At 35.4% G+C, this 23,528-nt stretch overlaps 3 protein-coding genes across 6 annotated transcripts; 1 reads left to right on the plus strand and 2 right to left on the minus strand.

Annotated features, from left to right (window-relative positions):
* Positions 1-9: 9 nt before the first annotated feature.
* On the minus strand, positions 10-10,133 carry LOC149736836 (F-box-like/WD repeat-containing protein TBL1XR1). Its single transcript, XM_089876570.1, has 13 exons — positions 9,981-10,133; positions 8,630-8,775; positions 7,501-7,840; positions 6,416-6,584; positions 5,588-5,750; positions 5,088-5,151; positions 4,560-4,718; positions 3,596-3,717; positions 3,158-3,232; positions 2,591-2,718; positions 2,051-2,216; positions 1,446-1,547; positions 10-287 (listed from the first exon to the last, which is right to left on the minus strand). Exons 1-13 carry the CDS (start codon positions 10,036-10,038, stop codon positions 261-263), a joined length of 1,719 nt encoding a protein of 572 aa, XP_089732696.1. The 5' UTR covers positions 10,039-10,133; the 3' UTR covers positions 10-260.
* Positions 10,006-23,381, minus strand: LOC149736837 (uncharacterized). 3 transcript variants are annotated; one of them, XM_089876607.1, is made up of 4 exons: positions 23,124-23,381; positions 22,593-22,799; positions 22,128-22,286; positions 10,006-10,143 (listed from the first exon to the last, which is right to left on the minus strand). In XM_089876607.1, the coding sequence occupies exons 1-3, from the start codon at positions 23,307-23,309 to the stop codon at positions 22,131-22,133; spliced, it is 549 nt and encodes a 182-aa protein (XP_089732733.1). In that variant the 5' UTR covers positions 23,310-23,381; the 3' UTR covers positions 10,006-10,143; positions 22,128-22,130. The 3 variants fall into 3 exon arrangements, with proteins under 3 accessions (XP_089732733.1, XP_089732734.1, XP_089732732.1); XM_089876608.1 differs by lacking the exon at positions 10,006-10,143 and adding an exon at positions 18,475-19,570; XM_089876606.1 differs by lacking the exon at positions 10,006-10,143 and having other exon boundaries at positions 21,979-22,286.
* Positions 16,113-22,120, plus strand: LOC149736838 (LIM and senescent cell antigen-like-containing domain protein 1). Of its 2 annotated transcripts, none has more exons than XM_089876594.1 (9): positions 16,113-16,309; positions 18,810-18,972; positions 19,207-19,273; positions 19,330-19,522; positions 19,798-19,875; positions 20,259-20,399; positions 20,685-20,836; positions 21,205-21,280; positions 21,663-22,120. In XM_089876594.1, the coding sequence occupies exons 1-9, from the start codon at positions 16,113-16,115 to the stop codon at positions 21,772-21,774; spliced, it is 1,179 nt and encodes a 392-aa protein (XP_089732720.1). In that variant the 3' UTR covers positions 21,775-22,120. The 2 variants fall into 2 exon arrangements, with proteins under 2 accessions (XP_089732720.1, XP_089732721.1); XM_089876595.1 differs by lacking the exon at positions 16,113-16,309 and adding an exon at positions 18,201-18,350.
* Positions 23,382-23,528: the final 147 nt, after the last annotated feature.

Consider the following 23,528-nt stretch of genomic DNA (forward strand, 5'->3'; position numbering starts at 1 on the left):
CAACATCAGTAGGTGCTCAATTGTATTGGCGGAACCACAACAAATAAATTGTGACGTAAGAAAGCAGTAAAAATAGAATATATAACGCGTCGTGTCGTTGCACAACAATAACCTTCTCGCTTAAATCGAACCGTTCGCCCCTCGTCGCGAACGCCGCGATTAATCTTCGTTGCTACGTCATCGTGTACACCGCTTTGACCGAAATCTGGACCGCGATTTTTAGCCGCTAGATGACACCAAGGAGCTCATACTTCGTCGTCTCACTTGCGAAGATCAAGCACGCAGACCTGAAAAGCAAACGATGACGTATGCATTCCAGAAACTCTGCAGTTATAGCCTCGTGTTCCTTATACGGCGACATAAGAATAACGCCACCAAAATAACATGCACTTTATCAGATAGGTATTTCCTATTTTCAAATGCCATGGTGTCAACATTGGTCTAAGCTTAAACATAGTATTTCTGATTCTTATTAACTTTATCAAAAACCTGAACTCCCAAAAATATTTTTCTAAATGTGTTACGTTCATTCCATTGTTCTGTTATAGGCCACAAAACCTCATCAACTTTTATTAAATTTAACACCCAATTCACACACAATGGGAGGCGGTTATAAAATAATTTAATTTAACTTGTTTGTCTAGTGCAAGGAAAGATTTTTACAAAGAATGTTTTACTGGGAACATTTTTATTTAAAAAAATTTGACCACACACCAAGAATTTATTGAAAAAAAAAACAGATTACAGTTTGATCAATGGGTTTATGCATACATATAGTATAGTGCCTATGATTTAGTTGCCTGCATGCACACAAATAATTAAGTCTGTATTATATGATTTATTGCTGATTAGACCATTTTGCAACAAAAATGTATTGAAATATGTGTGTTGGGCTTAGTGGTGTTTTTTATATATATTACTGTAGTACTTTACATTTTAAAGGGATGAGGTCCTACAGCGTGGCACACCAGGGTCCAATTACCTCAATAATACATGCTTCAATGGTTGCAGTGTCATAGACTCATTTATAAATAAACTTGTTTTGTAAGATATGTTTTGCCACTGCCAGTGATTTTGTATGCTATACTGTGTATGTGCTTCATTGAAAAGTCAGAATAATTTTTAGTTTTAAAAGTTTTAAAGTGTATGCGTGACCAAAGCAACAACTTTTTGTTATGTGTGATGTTATATGGTATTGGTCATATCATTTATGCACTATTTTAGTAGTTGTCATAAATTATAAGCTTTCAATGGTAAAAGTTTGTTGTATGTGATATTATTTTGTATTTGTCATATTATATTTTATATATGAGCTAATTATGTAGTTGTAGTATAAGCTTTCAATGGTAAAAAAATGTTTTGCGCAATGTTATTTGGTAGTTGTCAATTGTCATATTATGCTTTCAATGCGATCACTTTTTAAAAATAAAGATAAACAATCTTACCGTTCCATCTGATGCGCTTGCACCAACTTTGTTTCCACTTGAATTCCAACAAACTTCAAATATTCCACCCGTCCCCTCGTAACTATGGACCAACCTTCCCGTCTAAATAAATATCAATACGATGTTAAGTAAGTCATTACAGCCATCAATATTTATAGGCAGGATTACTGGGAAAAGGTCAACTCTTTGGGAAAATACAGAACAGTGAAAGAACGCGGCTATAAATAGAAAGATTGATAATACTCCACAGATGTAAAATGATTTTATCTTAATTAAAAAAAAAATTAAAACTGTCTGGATTTAATTTGAAACAAAATCTAATTCAGGTGTAACTCTTCACAAGACTCTTTAAAATCAAGGTTGGTGAGCTTTTATGTAAAGAATGGAGCCATTGTTTTATTTGTTGACACTTAAATGGTTTTATTACTTAATAGGTTTATCTGTGACTTAAGAGTGTTATTCAAAACAGATTTCCGTGAAAAACAACTCAAATTCGACAAATAGATTTGTCATTATAGTTTGAAGTGTTACTAAAAGTAAATTTGTCTGTAAACTCAAAAACAGAGCATGAATCATCAAAAACATTACGGGTCCTGGAAAATTACCTGCGTGCTCCAAATGTGGACGCATTTATCGAATGAACCGCTCGCAAGTAGTCTGCCGTCCGGGCTAAAAGCTACTGAATACACAGGCTCATGGTGTTTGGTTAAGGTGTGGAGACAAGCACCTTTCTCCAGCTCCCATAGTCGCACAGTTGAGTCAAATGAGGCACTGCGTGTGTGTGTGTGTGAGTTGTTAAGTTACACAAAGGAATTTATTTCAACCGTAACATTATTGTGGTCAAATAACAGCCTTCATACAAAGGTAACGAAATCAAATCTTTTAGTATAACTTATTGTACGTGAGAAGAAACAAGGCAAACTAAACATTTTGTAAACGGGTAAACAGACCTGTATATTTATTTTAGTTTTATTTAACATTTTGTTTACAAACATTTATTATTTTGTCGAAACCAAAAAAAACATTTCAACTTTTTTTGCTAAAACACTTCTGACCATACAGTGAGAATTTAATCACGTTTAATTTAGTTGTAAAAAATACATTTAGTTGCATTTATAGATAGAAAAACATTAACAAGTCTTTACCTTGCTAGCATTAAATTTTGGTTTGGATTGTTAGAGCCTGGACCAGCAGGACTCCATTTTATGGTGTAGATCTCCTTGCTGTGCGCTCGCAAGTCATGCACGAAGTTGTCTTGGTTCATTGACCATACCTAGAATTAATGGTTGAGTTAACTTGTGTGAGTATGGGGGATAGTCTGTGTTGTGGCTGAGTGGTTAGGCACTTGCATTGTAATTGAAGGTTCAATGCTCGATACTGATACCAATACAGGTGTATCGTGTGTGTGTGTGTCCTTGGGCAAGACTGTTATCGGAAATTGCTCCAACCCAGTGGCTGTCAATGCATTTTCATTCAAACCAATGCATACTTGGTTTGAGACATACTATGTTAGTGATATTATTACTGATAAGCATATGTTCGTTAGGTGGGAAAATAATAGATATTGCTCCAACCCAGTGGTCACTTAGTTGATGGGTTGTAGCACCCTGGGTGTTAGGGCAATAAGTAAACTCAATTTCAGGTCCCATGGCATGCCACTGTGTAGGACCTCACCCACATAGAATAGAATTTGTGTTGTAATGTCACACTACCTTTAAAGTCATGTCATCTGAACACGAGGCAAGTAAAGTACCCGAAGGATCCCATTTAATGGCGTTGACTTCATTCTATAAATGAAATGTGTAAAGCAAACATAAGTTAATAATTAACTGAGTGTCAATAAACGGAAGTTAATTAGTAAAGAGTTCGTAAATTGCGCCACCATATCACAATATTAATAGCCTGTTGTTACTTTCAGTATATAGAAAAGTAAGCTATTCAGACCTATTACAGGTCTATTCTATGTGTATAAGCTACTTCATAGTAAAACGTAACTCCATTCATAATTTAATGTTGTAAAATATATAAACAAGCTACTAAAAAGGGAATTTAAAATATCAGTGGTCGGCGATTTTTACAGATATTCTTTTCCACCTTTTACATATATTCATTTACTCTCTATTATAAAGTAATAAATGAATGAAACTTACAGAATGTCCATCAAATGTTTTTACTGGCCTATCCAGACCAAGCCTACACACATGGATGCTCATGTCTGTTGAACAGGACGCAAAGCAAGTGTTGTTTTGCCAATCCACATCTAATGCTGGGGCTGTAGAGGAAAGTAGAGAATTGCAATTATTCAAAGAAGTGGATAAAATGAAAAATCAAACTTTGTAATTTGTATTTTATAATGAGATTTATGCCAGAGATGGAGTATAAAATCATTTGTAATACCTAAATCTTATTTTAAACAGCAAGAATTTCACAATAGGTATTGGGAGTAATTTTACAAGAGCATAAAGTTAATAGTTGTTTTTTACGATGTTTGGGAAAATTCTTAAGAATACCACTAAAAGTAATGGAACAGTAAATGTCAGTGAAATTTAACAATTTCGGTTTCAGTAAAAGATTGATCACCACTAATGTATCAACAGACTTACACTACGTACATAATTGTTTAACCATGTTTATCCATTAGTACAAATACTATTTTTGTTTGTTGATCTACCGTTGTTTTTTTTTTGCTAAATGCTGTAGGAATTAAACTTAAACAAATAAAGAAACAAGGTAATAATAATGATGTAATGTTTTAATAACACACCATTTCAACCATTTAAGTCTTTTTTAAAATGCTAAAAACAAGTCTTTTACTGACATACAAACATCACATCACCATTACATCTATGGTAAGCCTATAATAAAGGGATTTGTGGGCTGATATTTGAATATTTGAACCAACTTCAAAGGTTGCAACATGTAACTTTTGAAACAATGGCAACGCTGTAGGTGTTAGTACCCCATTTATAGTATAGTGTTCAATCATATTAATCAATAAAGTTTTCTATGTTTGACCACTATGAGCAGGACTGCATTTTGACAATGTCACCCCAGATTTTATTTAAAATCCTGACCCCTACAGTTGTGCGTGGTTACTATATCCGCTTATGTTACCTTGGTGGAACGGAAATTGTTGTTTTGCTTCGCCCGTTGTAGCGTCCCATATTATAGTTGTCTTGTCAACACCAGCACTAAGTATGTAGTTTCCTTTTTTGTTCCATTTCAAAGCAAAAATTGGACCCTTATGTTGACCCAGGACATTTTCGAGTCGACCTTTTTTAAGGAAAGGAATGCATTTATAAATCTGATGTAGACTAAGTTTAAAAATACAGATCGAAAACTTTGACAGCCACCCTGGCCCTTAAAGGTAAATTAAAAACAATCAATAACTTTAACGAGAAATTCTTGGATTAAGTGCGGAAAATAGCTGCACTAAAATATGAGAAATACACTTTCTTAAGAAATTGAATAGACAAGACCGGATGGTTGCTTGATTTATTTAACTGTGCCAGAACTGTAAACAAACTGTGACAGTGAAGCAGTACATCATGATGGATTAGGAATAAGGCTGGCTTCTTACACTCCTAGTACTTTAGCCCACTCAAAGTTCAACCAGGCATGAAAAGAGATAAGCTTACTTACCATTAGTTGCCCATAACCTTGCATAACCATCATAAGATCCAGTAGCTAATAATGTTCCATCACACTGTAAAGGAAAACATGGTTTATTAGTAACAATGTTGTAATAATAGAGAACAATTGAATAGGACTGACTCCTTAATTGAATTTATCAACTTAAATCTCTGTTTTTTATTCATTAGATTAGAATAATATTTACCTTATGTGCAGAACTCATGTTAAATAAGATTTTGGTTTATTATTATAAAGCAGACTTACTACTGCAAATAAAACATCCGAAATTTTTGCCATAGGGCAAAGTTCCACTACGTACATGTTAAATTGGCTGTTTGAGGATTTTGTAATGCTCTTAACTCGGCAAAGTGGATTTCAAGGACCTGGGTGTGTGTGGTGTTGCTTAAACCAATGTGATATGTATTGAAAATCAATACCAGAATATCGCTTCTTTATAATCAGTTTGCATACAATATAAAGTAGGCCAGATGAAAAGTGATCATACTCACATTCCAATCTAGTGAGGTAACGTCTTTATTACTTGGAACTTCTTGGTTTCCATCTTTAATGCAATGTCGTAAAACCAACTGTTGCCTCGATATAGCAGCACTTGGACTAGCATTAACAACTTCCTCTTTCATGTTCCATATACGGGCAGTTGAGTCGCCAGAACTGCAAATAACAAGTTAAGTAAACAAACCAGTTAAAGGGCAAGAGGCATAAATAGGGGCCTAACATTTATAAAAATTAATGTGCCAATTTTACGCTTTTAATAAGATATTCACAGTATTGATCAGCAGGTTATTACTCTTACATGTAAATTAGTATACAGTACAGAACCCTTGTGTGGTATTATGCATACATATCATGTATAACCATGTTAGAAAAACAAAAAGGTATTAACAAAAACTAGAAACCACAAATACATCACCACAATATGAAATACTACTGGCACAGTGGTGGAATTAGCTTTAAAAGGGAATTAAGGACTGACGTTAATCAATACAAGATTTATGCATTTTGGCAATAACAACCTGATATGACTATATAATCAGCCTTTGGCCGCGACATTGTACTGCGGTTGAGTTGAGTATAAAACAAGCACTATATAGAAACTTACAAGAATAGGATTATTTTGAATTTGGTCCTACAATAATAAATTAGTCATCTTTTCAGAAATGACCATTGCACAAAAAGCAGTTAAGGTAATTTAAACTAATTTGTACATTAAAAAACAATAGATGTAATTTAACAACCATCTAATTAAAACCGCAGTAATTACCTTACAGACATAAGAGTAATCATAAGTTAAGTGTGATCACAAAATAATAGATTACCCTGAGGCTAGTAGGTCCTGTACGGGATTCCAGGCACAAATAAAGACTTCAGAATCATGGCCCCTTAAAACTGTTGATTTATTCAATGAAACTGTGATGTCTGAATGATTTAAATCGACCTCCATTGGTTCACTTTGCTCGTTTGGAGTCGCATTTGTTGCATTCGTAACTGTAATAAATACATGGGGATTATAGAACATTAATTAAACATGTAAACAAATTCATATATATATATTGTATTTGGAATATTTTATGTCTTTATAACTGTAGACCATTTTATGTAGTTTAGAGTAGTTAATAAATAAGTAATTTTTTAAAAGCAGAGAGTATGTACTATACATGGCATGTGTGTAGGCTAATGTCTTTAATCTATATTACTGTAGTCTGTAGATGTCAGGTTTGGTTCTTGCTAGTTACATTATTGGCTCAAGTCTCATAGAGGGCACCATATAAACTTCAAATGAGTGATTTACGATGTACAGCAATCTTAAGTCTCTATATCATTTACATTGCATTAAAACTAATGGCAATTTTTTACAACATGTTACTAAACAGTTCTTATGCTTGCACCGAATTAACAGCATCATACCATGACTCAAGATAAGCAAATACTTAACACCTACACACCAAGACAGATAAGATAACACGAACATACTAAGTGAGCAACTCATTTAACTAAACAACAAGAAATCATATAAGGACATATTAACTACTGACCACACAACTAGAAAGTGTAAAGTTACCAACTGCTTTATAATTTAGCTTTACCTATAACAACAGTTATCTTAATGTGTTGGTATTAATACTCCCTTTGTTCAACATAATAGGTTGTTTTGTGGCAATACTGGCAATCTACTGATTACTTTTAGGGGGAACACACAGGAAGTAGGAGTTATGTACTTTATGCAATCACAAATCAAATAAATATGTTTTAGGTGTTGTACACAAAAAGTGCAAACCAGTTCATTACGTGCAGTTCGACGAACAGCCCAACACAGCAGACTAACAACAACAAAGGGAAGTATATGAAGTCACATGCTGCGTATCCTGGCTTATAGTTATCGAGAAAAACAACAACTTCTTACCTAGAACACTGTGTTGGCCGTTTGTTTGAGGGCTTTCCTGCTTAATATTAGCAGTAGGAGTGGTGGAAGTAGGAACAGTAGGCGTGTTGTATGACGATGTGACGGAATTATTGTTCGTTGCTGTAGTATCGGTTACAGTTGTTACAGTTTGACAACTGTCATTGGTTGATACAGAGTTCACGGCATTGCCGTCTTCAGCTTTCTCCAATTTTTCCTTTTTAAGTTTCTCAGCTAACATTTTCTCATGCAGTTGTTGTTGCTTGGCAATAACTACATCCGGCATTACAGCATCAACCAGGGATAATCCTTCAGTGAATCTTCCTTCATATACCATTCCATCCTAACAAATAAATACATATAAGTTGTCATATATAAAATAGAAATGATATATCTATTTTCTCCATCTTCCCATTTGGCAGTAAACATTTTTTTTACAGAATTATATAACTGTAGCACAAGGACCCTTTAAAAGTGTTGTCAATTGGTTAAGAAACAATTAGGAAATATCAGACTTAGAAGGAATAGTAAGCCCATTTCATTTTAACCACTGTACTATAAATAAGTTGTGACAACAATGTTTGTAAAACGATTGTGTTCACATGGGACATATTAAGTATTGTTGATCAAAAAAAAAACAGAAGATCAGGAGTCTAAAATGAACATTTTACATCACACTATTGCTTACATACGTCAATGCTATGTAAACTGCTGCATAAAACAACCACAATAATGTTGCAGTGCCAGCAATAAAACCCACATCACTTTGTTAAACTTGAAGCATTTTCTTAGGAAATTTTACAACATACAACTTTACAACCGTTAGTTACATTAAGGAATGCAAATGCAATTATTCTATATACAGGTTAGCTCCTACAGCAAAGCACGTCAGGGAACTTTGGTTTTAGACCACAGTGACATCATAATTCATAATGTCTTTTTGACACCATAATTATGTGACTTGATGCATAATGAAAGTAATGATATGGCAACAAAATATTCAAGAGTGGCTAATATATATATTGGACTTTGACATAGATTGCTTATGGCAAAGTGGTGATGTTCCTGCTTCCTGCTGCAACATATAAATTCAAGGCATAAATATATTTATATCTATGCAGTGAATACTTACTTGGTTAATGCTAATCTCAGCTTCCACATATTGTAATCCCTTTTGAATAATAGAGATGAGTGCAGCAGGTGGTACAAGAGCCCCATTTATATTTGATTGACTGATGTGAGATTCGAGACCAAACATGAACGCACTGTGTTGGAAACCTAATTAAAAGATTAACACCAATTAGCACAGCTCTCTTATTGCAGTGCACAGTACTAAAAGGGCTAATATAATTAGATTATATATATACTGCAAGAATGCATGTCTATATGTCTACAGTGTATGGTATTGGTAACATATAGATATCTTGTGTTGTGATCCCAATAAAAATATATAGTGTATCTCTGTAGTATTTAAATGTACATAAAACTAAACTGAGAATAAAATTCCCATTGGTGTATTATATGGAAGAGGCTCCAACGGGTTTAGACGGACAGTCAACATCTAACAACATCAGTCACGTGGAAAATTTGTTATCCTGTCTCTCATGTCATCATTTCCGCTATGCACTGATACATGAGCACAGTCTAATGTACTACGGTCTGCTTAATCATGGCTTATACTCTTTAGATGCTTTGTGATGACTGCAGTATTGTTAAACCACACACACACATGGTGCAATTGTGGTTTCTATGAGGCATGAGAACAATACAGACCATAACAATGTATTACATAAACACCATCTAATATTATCAGGTTTTCAATGCACTTAACATTGGGGTAGAAAAACAACAATACCCCTTGCTTTTTTCAAGTAATGACCTTAGATTTTTAATGATTAAATTCTCCAATCTTTTAATGGTAAACAGAGTACACAATATAAATGTTATAGTAGGTTGAGATTGTTGTTGGATTATATATGAGTTAAACATTAGGGGTGCCAGGAAATGGGAAATTTAGGCATGTGTTAAACACTGTTGGCCCACTACTATATTATCACTATATAAAAATTGGCTATAAATAAACTTAAATACCATGTTCACAGTGATTCAGCAACCAAGTTACCATGGTTACTGTTACTGTGTTGGTATTACATCATTGGCTGGTTGTGACATGATCATTTACAATAGATTTTGTGTGCATAGGAAGACCGCAGTACAAAGATTGATTTATACAGGTATGGCATACAAATTATAAATATAAGTCCACATAGGCACACATCTTTTAGAAAACTAGGCTGCTCTTTAGGCCATATACCCATGCAATTACTTATAATTGGTGCAATATCCCTAATTAACTTGTCTTAATGTTTATCCAGATCATTCACATGGGGGATTATAACCAATTCCAGGGTATGCATGCATAGCCTTCTCAGGCACCTATCTATGCCAATCAGTAAAGCATGATAAAATTAAAACAAACTTACCGGATTCCTGTAGATAACGATAAACGAGAAAATTCACCTCATCAGACGTAATACTCATGATTCTTACTTGCCAAAGCGACAAATCCGTTATTTTTTCAGTTTCTTCACTGTGTATAATTCCATTTAAGTACAGACCAGTTCAGTATAATTGCACTAATGTGATCTGAAATAGAGGGATTACTGTAAAGGTGCTAAATCAAATGCATGAGCGGAACCTATCATAGAGTCTTCCAAGAAGTTGAGAGTAAAAACAATAATGTGACATCACCACACCCTGCCTGACTGAAGCAGATTAGGATCATGTGTTTTGTTATGTCACATTGGCCATTATTGGGGATGTTTATGTGGCTTAAAACGGTTTTGTGTTAAAAATAAACAAAGTGAAAATGTTGCAGGTTTTATTTGGTGGGTGGGGATAGAAAAGGAAGTTCACATACTAGGTACTTATAATTCCGAATGTTAAGGTTCATAAAGCACACCCAGTCACAGCACACAGCATCCGCTGTCGCGCGCACACACACGCACGACCGAACGGACTCACATGCGCGCACAATACTAGCATGACCTCTTTTGCGCCTGAAGCGTTGGGCAGAACCATTTAAACACATGGGGTGTCGCGTGCACGCCCATACAATTTCTTTTTACAATCAACACGAGAATAATGACAGACGGTCAGAACCATTTCGACGACGGGGCGCTCAGCTTAAATTCCCCCCTTGTTTCTCTTTTATCCTTTTGCCTCTCAAGCATACACCATGTTTTAAAACATTTTCAGCTCTTTCTCTGTTTATTTCTTCTGTCCATAGTCCTACATGGACCATAGATCTTTATGGGACAACAGGCACAAAACCTAGTATTAAATAACTCATTATACAAACCCAACATCCTATCCAGGCCCATAGTTCAATTGAATACTGGACAAACAAAACCTTTTTATATATCAGAAGATAGCATACCATTATAGAGTAATCCAAGACCTCTCACAAACATGTAAAAAGCACTGACAAAACAACAACGACAGCAGTCTACGGCAAATTCTAGGACTAAAGAAAAATTATCTACCACTTTGCATTATAGATTCAGACACACATTCCAGCTGCCCAAACCTACATTTATTTATTAGAACAAAAGCAAATATGTTGTTACTCTACAATAAGGTCATGGGATCTCAATTACTATTTCAATATCACAAATTATTACTTACTATGTTCTTATAAATAGTAATATGGGCTTCTAGTAGGTCTAAATCGACATATGAGGTGTAAAAAACACTATATTATTTTGAAAAAGCAAAACACACAACCTATAAACTATAAGAATACAAACATATATAATTGACTTAAATCTTTACACATTCTCAAACAATAAATCGAAACCTCTTATTTAACTTTATGGTATAGTATGTCTATGCCATATATGGCTTGTTTATACCGTTGCAAAGCATAGGATATTGTATAGTCTGAACTTAACTTGGTTAAATCAACACAAAGTTTTGAAATACTTTGAAAACAATATGCCTACATAACATAGCACAAATAGCCATACAGAAAACCAAAAACTAAGCCTACAAGCACACAGGCATTGAGGATAAAGTAAATTTTACGATCTTACCAAACAGAGAGCAGATAACACGATAGTGCACGTAGAGTTTCGAGTTCATACAGCACAGGCCTATATAATCCAAATGCTTCACAAATCTAACTCAATACTTAAATACGACAGTCCATAACCATTAACACTTGCTGTTACCGTCTGACTAACCGATATCCGAGCAGTTTACAACCTGCCAAACGAGTCAACGTACGACACCGTGCCAGATCACGTCGAACTTCGGAGTGGGAACTTCATATACCATCGCGTAATACGTTAGTAAACAACATTAAACGAAGAATTGCAGGAAATAGCACGGACTTCTCAGCTGAATAGATTTGCGCGATCTATATGAAAACAGTGCTACTAAATATGCACCTGAAAAAAAATGTAAAAAGTAAATATTTAGTATTTAAACCTACAACTATTTCTGATTAATACGAGCACTATTGCAATAGAAATACAGACCCTTTTACTTTGATGGTGAAGTTAATAACAACGCTTTAACGGTAGCACGTTCGTTAGTTAAATTACAAGAAGAGAAAGAGCTTAGTTTCTTTCCTATATCTAACAAGAGTTTCCGCGCAAAGATAAAACGGGCCAAAAGCGCTGTTGTTCCAGCAGTCACGCGCGCTATTACACACACACTTGTAGAGTGTTTATTAACGACGTACGCCGCGGACTGCGCACACACACAAAGAAAATCAATAAAGGTTTGAATGGCGTTACCAGCCTTTTTCTTTCCCGCCGCGTGCTGGGCGGTTTGTAGCCGCGACGTAGTCTTTTTTGAACGACGCAACCATTCGGGAATTCGTGGGGTTTTTCGCGTGTATTTCAATAGAAGATAGAGCCGGATAACAGCACCCGCGCGATAATGGTTTGTCCTATTCCAGCACAACGTGTCACAGGCTGTGTTTCAAGCCAACAGGGCAATTGGTTGCCAGTTGTGCCATATTTTTACATTTGTTGCAGCCTTATGTTACATAGTTGTACCTTTTCAAATGTACAACTTACCTATAAAAGGTCAAGCAATTTGACTATTAAACTTTCGCTTAAAAACGGTAAAATAAAAAGGTATACCAAACACCACAGCAGTGGTATACCGCATCCGCACGGTACTGCGATATTGCGACAGAACCTAGGCTACCATATTTGGATAAAAAGCACTTGCTAAATAACAGGGAGCCGAAATTACCAATACAGAGAGTTTCCTGGCATTTTGTAGGCCATAGGCATAGAGGAATCCCAATTTCTTGTTAAACCTCATCCATACTGTACGCAATATGAATACGTTTAATTGACTATACCAAAAAGTTATAGGATTTCTGGGAAATAAAGAAACACATTTCGTGAAGTTCTACCAAAATTTATTTTAAATGAAGTCAATTGATTTTTTAAACCCTGAATTGGTATTCTTGTTTTCATAGTATTTTTTTTGTTCCCTTAACTCAAATAAACTGTAAATTTTAAAACATAGGTAAACAAGTCGGTTAATTTCAGCAAAACCCAATGGCGTCCAAGGGAATTGCGCAACAACAAGATGTAAATAGTTTTAAATCAAGCGCGCCACCATACGTGCGTACTTTTGCACCGGGAAATCCCAACTTCGCCGAAGCGTTACAGATAAATGCCATGTAATGGTGTGACATTTAAAGCTACGACAACTAGTTAAAGTATTTTTAGCTAAGCCAGTTTGGCTTCAATATTGGGTTAATAAGGAACATGTCGATAATTTCGCGTTCGATACCAATTTAAGCGATAAAATCCAGAGCGTGTTTCAAAACCGAGAGCCTATTAGGCTATTAATGATGCAAACATAATTTAATTGTCCAGCACATGTGCCATGTGTTGAAACGAGGTTAAACAAACACCACTTCGTCCAATTGTGACTTTTTTAATGAATAACAAACTTGTTATAGTACTGTGCAAGACAACACTACCGCCTTCGTATCAAGCGAATGCATCTGGCTTGTTTTTTTTTGCATTTTGAAGTAAATCAATTACTACGGTGTACAGTTTTAACTTCTAAAAATATTAGAAAGGCGACAGAACAGAACCATGTATACACGAGATGAGAAGTCAAAAGCAAAGACAAAATTTGCCCGTTGCGTACCTAGCTGTTTGCTATTGCTCTCTTGCGTACCACAGCGGCAATATATTTTATATGTTGGGGACAGCTAAATAATTAGAACCAGCCAGTCCAACTACAATTTGTGGCAAGATTAACCGTTTGAATTGAACTATTTCTTACGATGAGCAACATATTTTAAAGACTCAATAAAATATTACGTAAGTTTTTTTGTTGCTTGGTGTATTCTATAGCTTCCTTACAGCAATTAATATGCATGTGTTTTTGTAAAGGGCCTATTTGTTATAAATATGTGCATGCAAATTAATATGTTATCTGTCAATAAAGTCCATATACGTTGGGGTAATATACTTGAACTGGCTATTCTGTACAAGTCCTATACTTTTTTAGCTGCTCTTGTTGGCATCATAGTTTTGTCTTTTGTGTAACTATAACATGTATGTTATAGTATGTACACCATATAATAATATGCTATTTCTTGTCTCATGCTGTTTTACAATCTTTGACAAAAAAGTGCTTAGCGTGCACTAAAAAACATGACTTTTGCTTTTTGCCATGTTTATTGTTATTTCATGTTACCAGTGCCATCTACAATGTGTATATTTATTTTTTTGCTGATATTGAATTTAAAATGGAATATATATATATGTATATACTGTAAATATAAACACCATTTAACGCTTTAATTATTCTTTATAGTTGTACAGTTTTAGTTTTATGTTCAGATATGCCTGTATGTGGTGTGCTGTGTCTGCTATGTGGTAATATCCGCTTGATTAGTATTGATTAGATTACTAAGTGGTTACTGTACAGACTGGTACAGCCCATGTTTCCATTCATCCAACTTGTTTCTAAGTTCCATTCAACCAATACTTGGCTTTGTTGACAAAAATATCTGATAGGAAACACATCTTAAGAGAGACCTTTGGTATTTTATTCAAGCTGTAGTCTGCCTCAGGAAGTGTACAGCCAGAAAAGGATATGATGTCATTTAATGTTTGGTCCTATTGCTTTGACCAGTATTGCTTTTAAAGCTTCTCTTCATTTAATATAAATTGTAGAAATCAAATGTTCTTGGTAATGTTAGGTTAGTTTTTTTCAAGTCTTAGTTATTTTTAGCTAGACGTTTACTGTCGTTTCATAACTTTGTTACGGTTAGCATTAAAACAACCTATGTTTCAGTGATTGTGAAGTTAAGTAACTTTATAATACTTGCAACGATAGGGTTGATGTATTTATGTTTTGGTATGCTCTATCGCAGTGATAAGTAAAGTAATGTGACAGTTGTTGTAACATTTCTAAGAAATATATCTTTTGCACCACTTGTAAAGTAATTTGGATGATGTATTACTGTTTTAGACTTTAAGTTATTGCTGTTTTAGTTTAGTTCTCCTATAGTTGAATTGTGTAAAAAGAGAAAACATCTGAATTTGGTAAGTCGAAACGTTTGAGTACTGGTCTACTCACAAGCGTATAACTTTTAAAAGTATTTGTTTGTTCACTATTTTTATTAATTCCATAAACCTATTATCACTAATCACTATGACACTATATATATATATATATATATACATAAGTTCTGAATTGCTTTTAGTATATGCTTCATGAAAGGAAAACACCATACATGAGTTTTCCCATGCTGCATATCAGTTCGCATACCTTACGATAAGCCGCCACAACAAATTAAGCCACACACGCAGGTCTTCTGTTGCTAACGCTAGCTTCAAATAAAGTAAAACGTCAACTCTATTTTCACGTTTAGCGCCGTTCCAAACCCCGCTTAAGATGCGTGAAAACGGCCGGATGTGATAGTTTAATTCTATTTTTAAACGTCACGTATGTGATAAACAGCAGACGCCCGATGCTTAAGCAATCTTAGATAACTGTAGTGACAAATGGATCTAGACACTGCAGTTAATTATACGGTGTAACGGTTTCTCTTCGCCTCAGTGAGGGACGCATTTCTGCGTGCCAACCAAGCGAGTCGGCAGTTTAAGCTTGCTTCAATTTTCGCGAAACTTTTTAAGGTTTGAAGCTTGAGGCGATCCGCCGTGAAAGTTCATCGCCAAAGAAGGAGATACAGCCTTATGTATTAGACCACAGCGATTTAAGGCTGAGGCGCGTACGTTGAACGTGCTGTTATTCTCCCAGTAAAGTCAGCAACAAAATCTTTAAAGTTATGTTTAGATATAAACGACCGCATCAGTATTAAGTATGACATTTACGTTATTGCCAAATATAGATTGGTATTTCACTTTATGTGAACGTGTTATGCACAACGAAAAGATTTTGACTGTTAGTGTCTTTAATTTACCCAGAATCGACTACTAGCGTAAATAAATACTGTGATCAGACCACATAAAGAGAAATTGTAGCTTAAATTGTTTTGTTCACCAATAGGCCGTGTCGTGGGCGTTTTAAGGTTTAGTAATAGTGAAGGGAAAGTAACTGCCATGTCGTCAGTGCATTCAAATTCAAATAATGGTGACGGTGTTGTACTTCCTATACGCAGTGCAAAAGAACCGGGGTCAGTGGTTCCAGCGGAAAAGTTCGAATACGAACAAGAGCAGGCGAAGCAAGCTAAAGAACAACTAAACGGGAACACTGGTGGGCTACGTCACGTCAATTCCTTCGAGCCAGTTGTCCCAAGGTGGATTATGCAAAAAATAAAACTAATTACCATATCAATTTATATATAGTAAAACGTTAGTGCCACTGTTATTTAATTAATTATTACGGCGATATAAAGCGATAAAATCTTCTTATATCTCGATTTACAGTTAAACCTGATAATGAGCTGCCTTTACCGCAAAACATGCAGCGAAATATACAACTAAATTTATCATATGTGAGTGTATAATAAAGTGTTGTAGCCAATGTTATTATCAAAGCATCATTAAGCGACAGAAGCTCTTTATAACGCGATTTAAAGTTAAACCCTGTGGTTACGAACAAAGGAACCGCAAAATATGCAGCGGTCGGCGCAAGAAACGTACAATGCGCTTATTGTAGTAGGATTTTGAAAACACCGATATTGTTGTGTTACACCTTGTACATCTGAAAGATTTCGCTAGTCCGTCATTATGTTCCCGCGGTTAAAGCAAAACGGTCATTGCTTGTTTTGGTGAGTCGCCTTGTGTACACTGCCTGTCATAAACCCATGTTTGACATACTATTGTTGCCCTACCCATTCTCCTATTTAACTGGACCGTGACGGTCACGTGATCAGGGCAAATATTCTAATTCTGGTATCTTTTGTGTTTGAATTAGTATTGCCAGTGATGCACCTACAAAAAAAGAAAAAAATGAGAAATCTGAACTCTCGTGTTACGGTATCTAGTTTGTTTAACCAATGCGAGGTTGTATTACCCACAAAATTGTAATCCGATAAGCTACTACGGATCCTTAACAACGAGTTGACATGTTATTTAATCTTTGATTGGCAACCGCGTTGTATTTGAATCTTAACTGTGAACACTGTAAGCTCGGTTTCTTGGTCAACTACCCATCACTGTTTACTTTATTTAAACGAAACGTCCTTGTGATCCACTCCATACAGTTTCAGTTGCCGCGTAACTAACTACGGGGTGCTTACATATTGAGGCAGTTGTACGATCTTAACGCCGGTTTAGGTTTGGACGATTGTGGTGTTGGTTTTGCGGTTGCGAAAATGCTATTTTACGGAAGGAATTTGTACGATTGTAGCGCCAGTTTTAAGTTTCGAAAAATACCATTTTACTAAAAGGATTAGTGGGATTCTTGCCTGTTTTGGGCTTCAAAAAATACTCAGTTACATATTTGCGTCGTTATGTGCTTTAAGTTTTACATGATATATTTACAATCATGCCCCAGGTCAAATTATATGACCGTGCGCTATTTTCGCAAATGCGTGGTAAGTCTATGCATTATCGTTGTAGTTCAGACCGCTGTGGATCAGTTAAAATCAGCCCCAGTAAGAACGTTTAAATCGTAGTTCGCAAAGGTGACCATTACATTGATATTATTGCCAGTTAGAGACGTGTTTTTAAACGTTCACATAATATTAGAGAAAGGAATCGTTTTGAGTTGTGTTGTGACCAGAGTACAGACGTCAATGACCAATAAATGTATTTCGTGCATTGGCTGTGAATTGACATCTGTTATTGCGTGTTTCCGGACTAGGTTTATGACCAAACTGTTTACAATGTATTTTTAGTGTATTAGCATCGTGGCAAAGGCAAAGTCGAGTTCTGAAAAATACGCAAACCATTATTACTATTGTGTTTCAGTTAGTTTACCCTACTTGAAAGCAATTTTGTGGTGTTACCGACTAAGAGCGTTGCTGATATAACAGTCTGCGGTTAGGGCGAGGCCTAGAAATACGCGGGGTTTACGCGCCTAAGTTCCGGCGGTTGTTGGTCGTTTTGCCCGAGTGAATACGGCGGAATGTGGTTGTGGAATTTGTGGACTTGGCAGGTTAGCACGCTCTGTTTGACGCATTCTGTTTGCTCGGCCAAGCGGTGAAAGTTTAAAAGCTCAGACTTACACGTTGTATTGACGTTAGCGTAGAGCTGTAGTGCAGGACAAATTGTGTAGATTTGAATACGAAATACAACGATGTCTTCGAACGCACATCTGCGTGGCTTTGAACTGAGTGACTCGAATTTATTTCGACGTAGAAAGGAATTAGATAAAGGCCCGGACGGCCAGAGGTATTTTAATTAGCAGATCATGTAACGTTGCTACTAACTTACATCTTTTATGCGAGAGTGTTGCTACTATGGCCTACTTTTGTATCTCTTTATAAGGTCGAATGTATCAAGTGGGTCACGATGCAATATAGACGTATTAGCTGTTGTATTATATTATAAGATCTTAGGTTACTGTAGGATTATGTATATTAAAGCAAGGTCACTCACCAACCACTGGTGTACAACAAAAGTATTGCTTAACATTGGTATGCATCAATTATAATACGGAATCAATTGTAAAACCCTATGTGAATAATCTGGGTACACATAGTAACATGTTAACTGTTAATAATGCATCAATTTTAAGGGAAAACCATGGGCATTGGGCCATTGGCATTAGGAGCACCATGGTCATTCAAAAGATAGGCTGTACACAAGAACATTTATGGCCTCATATTTAAATGATGTCAATATTTGCAGTGTCAGCATGACGAGCCAACTCTCCCAAGCAAGTTGTATTCGATGTAGAGGTGGATTCAGTTCAGATGAACATATGGTCAACTCTAATGGGGAAATATACCATGAAGATTGCTTTGTTTGCGCACAATGCTTCCAGAAGTTTCCAGAAGGATTATTCTATGAGGTCATAAAAAATAATGACACATATTTTATAACACTATAAAAAATAATAACCTTTGGTTGCGAAGAATGAAAATAACAATATTTGGAAGTTTTTAAGAAAAACTACACATTTGTTTTAACAAAGTTTTTTTACATTGGTGCCAAACTAAGGCATGCGAGGTAGGGTTAGGCAACTGTGGTTTTTATAACTTTTGAATTTTTATTTATATGGAAATAAAATAACACTCTGTTTTAGTTTGAAGGAGTAAAATATTGTGAGCACGACTTCCATATGCTGTTTGCCCCATGTTGTGGAAAATGTGGTAAGTTGGTGTAAACATGGAGCTATGTATGTGCTAATTTGATCTTATTTCTGCAGAGGAGTTTATAATTGGGCGCGTGATCAAAGCCATGAACAACAACTGGCATCCTGAATGTTTTACTTGTAAATTATGCAACACACCTCTTGCTGATGTTGGTTTTGTAAAGAATGCAGGGAGAAGTCTTTGTAGACCTTGCCATAACAGAGAGAAAGCTTTAGGGCTTGGGAAATACGTTTGCAACAAATGCCAGTAAGTTATGGTTAATGTGTTTTCTCACAGTGTGTCCCAAAGGGATTTCTGCAGAATCCAAACAAAAGTTAGCGTTTAAGAATTTGTTTACGGCAGAAAATTTCAAAAATAAACCGTTTAAGCTGTATTAGAAATTAATACCCTCTGTGATAGAATAATCTTCATATAGATATATAAAGATTGGGGAGTTTTTAAGGTCTCTATATCATTACTGTTGTATCAGTGGTGAAATGATGAATGATCAAATTATGACATCGCAATTATCTCTGTTACAGTTCAATCATAGAAGAAGAACCACTTCGTTTCAAAGGAGACCCTTACCACCCTTTCCACTTCAACTGTGACAATTGTGGGTAAGTACAACATCTATTATGTGGAGGGTACCACTTAGAACAAGCCACATATATGGCAACAATCGTAAGCAATATGTTCGTGTAATTTAATGCTTCAACCTCTTTTAACAACGACACAAATATTAAACATACACTTATAGCTTTAAGGACCCAATTTCCGAAACAACATTAAACTTTGTGAATGCAAAAATACTCGAACAAGACAATTAAACATAGATGTGTAACTGTAGTAAAGTACAGTTCTGTTCATTGCACAAAAATGTATCCTGTTAAGCCGCCAAGGCATATGTTTTATGCATTTAATCAAGAGAAAAGTAAAAGAAAACCATTTTAGTTATGTGTGGCATATCAAAAGTTTAATAACCACTGCTTTAAATCTTCAGAAAAGAATTAACAGCAGAGGCACGAGAGTTACGAGGTGAACTGTACTGCCTGCCATGCCACGATAAACAAGGAATCCCTATCTGTGGAGCATGCAGGAGACCTATTGAGGAGAGAGTGGTCAGTGCAATGGGAAAGCATTGGTAAGGCTGTTCAATGTAATGGCACTGTTGTAGTGGATTTTAACAAATCACTAAAGGTGTTAATGTCCTATCGTCTTGAAATAACTTTACATTTAAATGAAAGAACAATCCTGTGCAAATGTTAAGGCTTGTTTGATGAAAAAAAGTTCATCTTCTTCTTATATTTTTAATAATAAAAATATGGCTTAAAGTAATGTATTTTTATACCTATGTTATCGTTTTGGTCAGGAAATATAGTTTCATGTGTTTTAAGGGAGATTTTATTGACAATGTTCCATTTCAAAGGCATGTGGAGCACTTTGTATGCGCACAGTGTGAGAAACCATTCCTTGGACAAAAACATTATGAAAAGAATGGTCACGCTTATTGTGAGCTTCATTATAACCAACTCTTCGGGGACGTATGCTATCATTGCAATGGTGTTATTGATGGAGATGGTAAGTATAAAATATAGTTATATATATATATATATTGAGAACGTATGTGTGTGGTTTATGTATGTAGGTGGTGAATTTGTTTGTGTGCCCATTAACCATTTAACTCAGGGACCACACTACCACAGAATTTATAACGTTGCAAAAATTTCGGCCAAATTTTGTTATATAAGCCTGAAACAAATTTTTTAACTTTACATATAATATTTTATTTAAAAGTCGCCAAATTTTTGGTTGTGTGTCACTGTGTCAGTATTGTTAAGTATATTTGGTTTGAGCTTTCTGTATTGTACAAATCCAGGCCCTCACATGGTCATATTAATTTGACCTTTGTTCAAGGACTTCTGTTTAAACTAACTTAATATTCCCAGTTGTTTCTGCCCTGAACAAATCCTGGTGTGTGAAACACTTCCAATGTACTTGCTGCAACACCAAACTAACACTCAAGTAAGTTTTAAACAGTTTCATAATATGTTTTTCGAAAAGCTTTATTTAAATTACATGAAAAAATATCTGTACTATAGATTGAACAGAAAGTCTGCAGCTCAAAATACACATATTATTGTGGTTTCTCTATTATATATTACTGGTCAGAGCAATAGTATTTTCATTATGCGTTTCATATGTCATATCGGCTAGTGCCTGAGAGTAATTTATGGCCACCCTTCAATAGTAAACCTGCTTGCAATATTGCAAGTTAGGTTAGATGTAATCAATGGGGTAGATAATTGGTTAAATATATAAATATCATATGGTCTAACATTTTAAGGTTTGCAAAAGGAATTAAAAACTCCCAAACCGTTTTAATTTTATACCTTGTTATTTTCAGGAACAAATTTGTGGAGTATGATATGAAACCAGTTTGTAGGAAATGTTATGAAAAATTTCCACTCGAGCTGAAAAAGAGACTAAAGAAAGCTGCAGAGTCCGAGAAAAAATAATCTCAATTCACTATGGGACTGTGACACCCATTACCTGTACTCCATGTAAAACACTGCACGTGTATGGCTGGCATATTTAAATCACCGAATTTCTAGCCACACTGCTTTGTATTCTTTATGTTATAACCAAGAATGTATTAAAACTATGACGTATGTAACACATTGTTGTAACTTTTGCTGGTGACTTCCTATTACTTGATTAACTTATTTTGTCAAATATTTTATTATCAATGCTGCTGTTTCCACTTAACTCAAAAGCGTTTATGAAATCCTAGTTTATAAAAACTGTTGTCATTGTAACATTTCTATTACCCAGTTTTGTTAAGTAAACCAGCATAACAACAAATATTTACTTTCTATCTCCAGTTGAGCAGTTTATAAACTTCAGAATGGTCGACATCATCATGCGTCAAGTTCCTTGGCAGTTTGAGATTTTTGTCCGATATTTCCGTACACTTTGGCTCATGTGCTATTAACAATTTACAGACCTCCGGCCAATTGCCTTCAACTGCCTGTAGAATATAATACATTAAACATGTAATAAAGAAGCCCAGATACCCCAGAGAAGGGAAAGAAGGGACATATTTAGCACATAATATCCTGATCGTGTTTTAATAAATAACGATGGTCTATGGAAGTCGTAAGGATACGGTTTTATAATTCTTTGAATGTTTTTTGTTTACTACCAAGTGGAAAGAGAAAATAGAATAAAAAAGGTGTCCCATTTTTCCTCATCCTACTATATTTTACACATATTTAACACTAGTGCCAGTAGATCAGCATGGAACCAAAGCTCTTTTGGCCAATGTCATACACACCTTATGCAATGCTGTCTTTCCATCAGAATCTTGCATACACACATCAGCGTTGTTATCAAGCAGCAACTTAACAACCAGATGACATCCATTAAGTGCAGCGCGGTGAAGTGGGGTTGACAAACCTGCCTTTGTTTGAGCGTTCACGTGAGCTCCATGATCAACCAATGCACGGGATATGTTTTCATGGCCATTTCTCGCAGAGTAATGCTGTTAAAGGAGTAAATAAAATAATAAAACCAAATGTTTTCATGGCCATTTCTCGCAGAGTAATGCTGTTAAAGGAGTAAATTAAATAATAAAACCAAAGTATGTCAGAAATTACAATGAAAGGAGCCAGTACAGTCTAATCAAGCAATTTAATATGGTTGCACTAATTGCATGTTTTGGTGACAAATTGTTTAATAAAATATAACCACATAAGTGGCATAACCAATAGTTTAAAATCTATGTTGTAAATTACCGACACCGAGGATAGGGCAGTTTAATCTTATAATTTGGCTACAAAGGTGGTACATTTAAACATCTTCTTACCAGAGCTGTATATCCTGCGCTGTCTCTTAAGTTTGGTTCTCCACCTTTGTTTAAATACTTCATAATTGAAGGATAGTCTCCATTTGAAGCTATGGTCCATGGACCACGGTCAAAATCAAGTTCTTCTAATGTTTGAAATATCCCACCTACACCCCCACCACCATGCTCTGAACAATCGTGACTCATTTCCACCAATATTACATCAACATTCTTACATCACATTATCAGTTTTTAAAGCTTTTCTATTATACCTGCACATTTAAAATGGGGGGTTTTAGTAATGTGTAACATTCTATTTGATAGGGTGAAGTCAGAGTGAAGACTTTAGATTCCGACCACATTTGTCCCATACTCCCATGATATGTGACATGGTCTGACAACTAGAACAGTCCATATGCGATAAAA

Source organism: Ciona robusta, chromosome 4, assembly GCF_009617815.1.
Source record: "Ciona robusta chromosome 4, ASM961781v2".
Classification (NCBI taxonomy): domain Eukaryota; kingdom Metazoa; phylum Chordata; class Ascidiacea; order Phlebobranchia; family Cionidae; genus Ciona; species Ciona robusta.

Excerpts from the sequence above, each read along its gene's own strand:
- LOC149736836 (XM_089876570.1), bottom strand. The coding sequence starts at position 10,038 with ATGAGTATTACGTCTGATGAGGTGAATTTTCTCGTTTATCGTTATCTA. Across the intron at positions 5,152-5,587 it reads TTACCTCACTAGATTGGAAT|TGTGATGGAACATTATTAGC; the intron begins GTGAGTATGATC and ends TTTCCTTTACAG. Across the intron at positions 4,719-5,087 it reads AAGGTTATGGGCAACTAATG|GTCGACTCGAAAATGTCCTG; the intron begins GTAAGTAAGCTT and ends TCCTTAAAAAAG.
- LOC149736838 (XM_089876594.1), top strand. The coding sequence starts at position 16,113 with ATGTCGTCAGTGCATTCAAATTCAAATAATGGTGACGGTGTTGTACTT. Across the intron at positions 18,973-19,206 it reads CAGAAGGATTATTCTATGAG|TTTGAAGGAGTAAAATATTG; the intron begins GTCATAAAAAAT and ends ACTCTGTTTTAG. Across the intron at positions 19,274-19,329 it reads CCCATGTTGTGGAAAATGTG|AGGAGTTTATAATTGGGCGC; the intron begins GTAAGTTGGTGT and ends TTATTTCTGCAG.
- LOC149736837 (XM_089876607.1), bottom strand. The coding sequence starts at position 23,309 with ATGAGTCACGATTGTTCAGAGCATGGTGGTGGGGGTGTAGGTGGGATA. Across the intron at positions 22,800-23,123 it reads GCGCAGGATATACAGCTCTG|CATTACTCTGCGAGAAATGG; the intron begins GTAAGAAGATGT and ends CTCCTTTAACAG. Across the intron at positions 22,287-22,592 it reads GAAAGACAGCATTGCATAAG|GCAGTTGAAGGCAATTGGCC; the intron begins GTGTGTATGACA and ends TATATTCTACAG.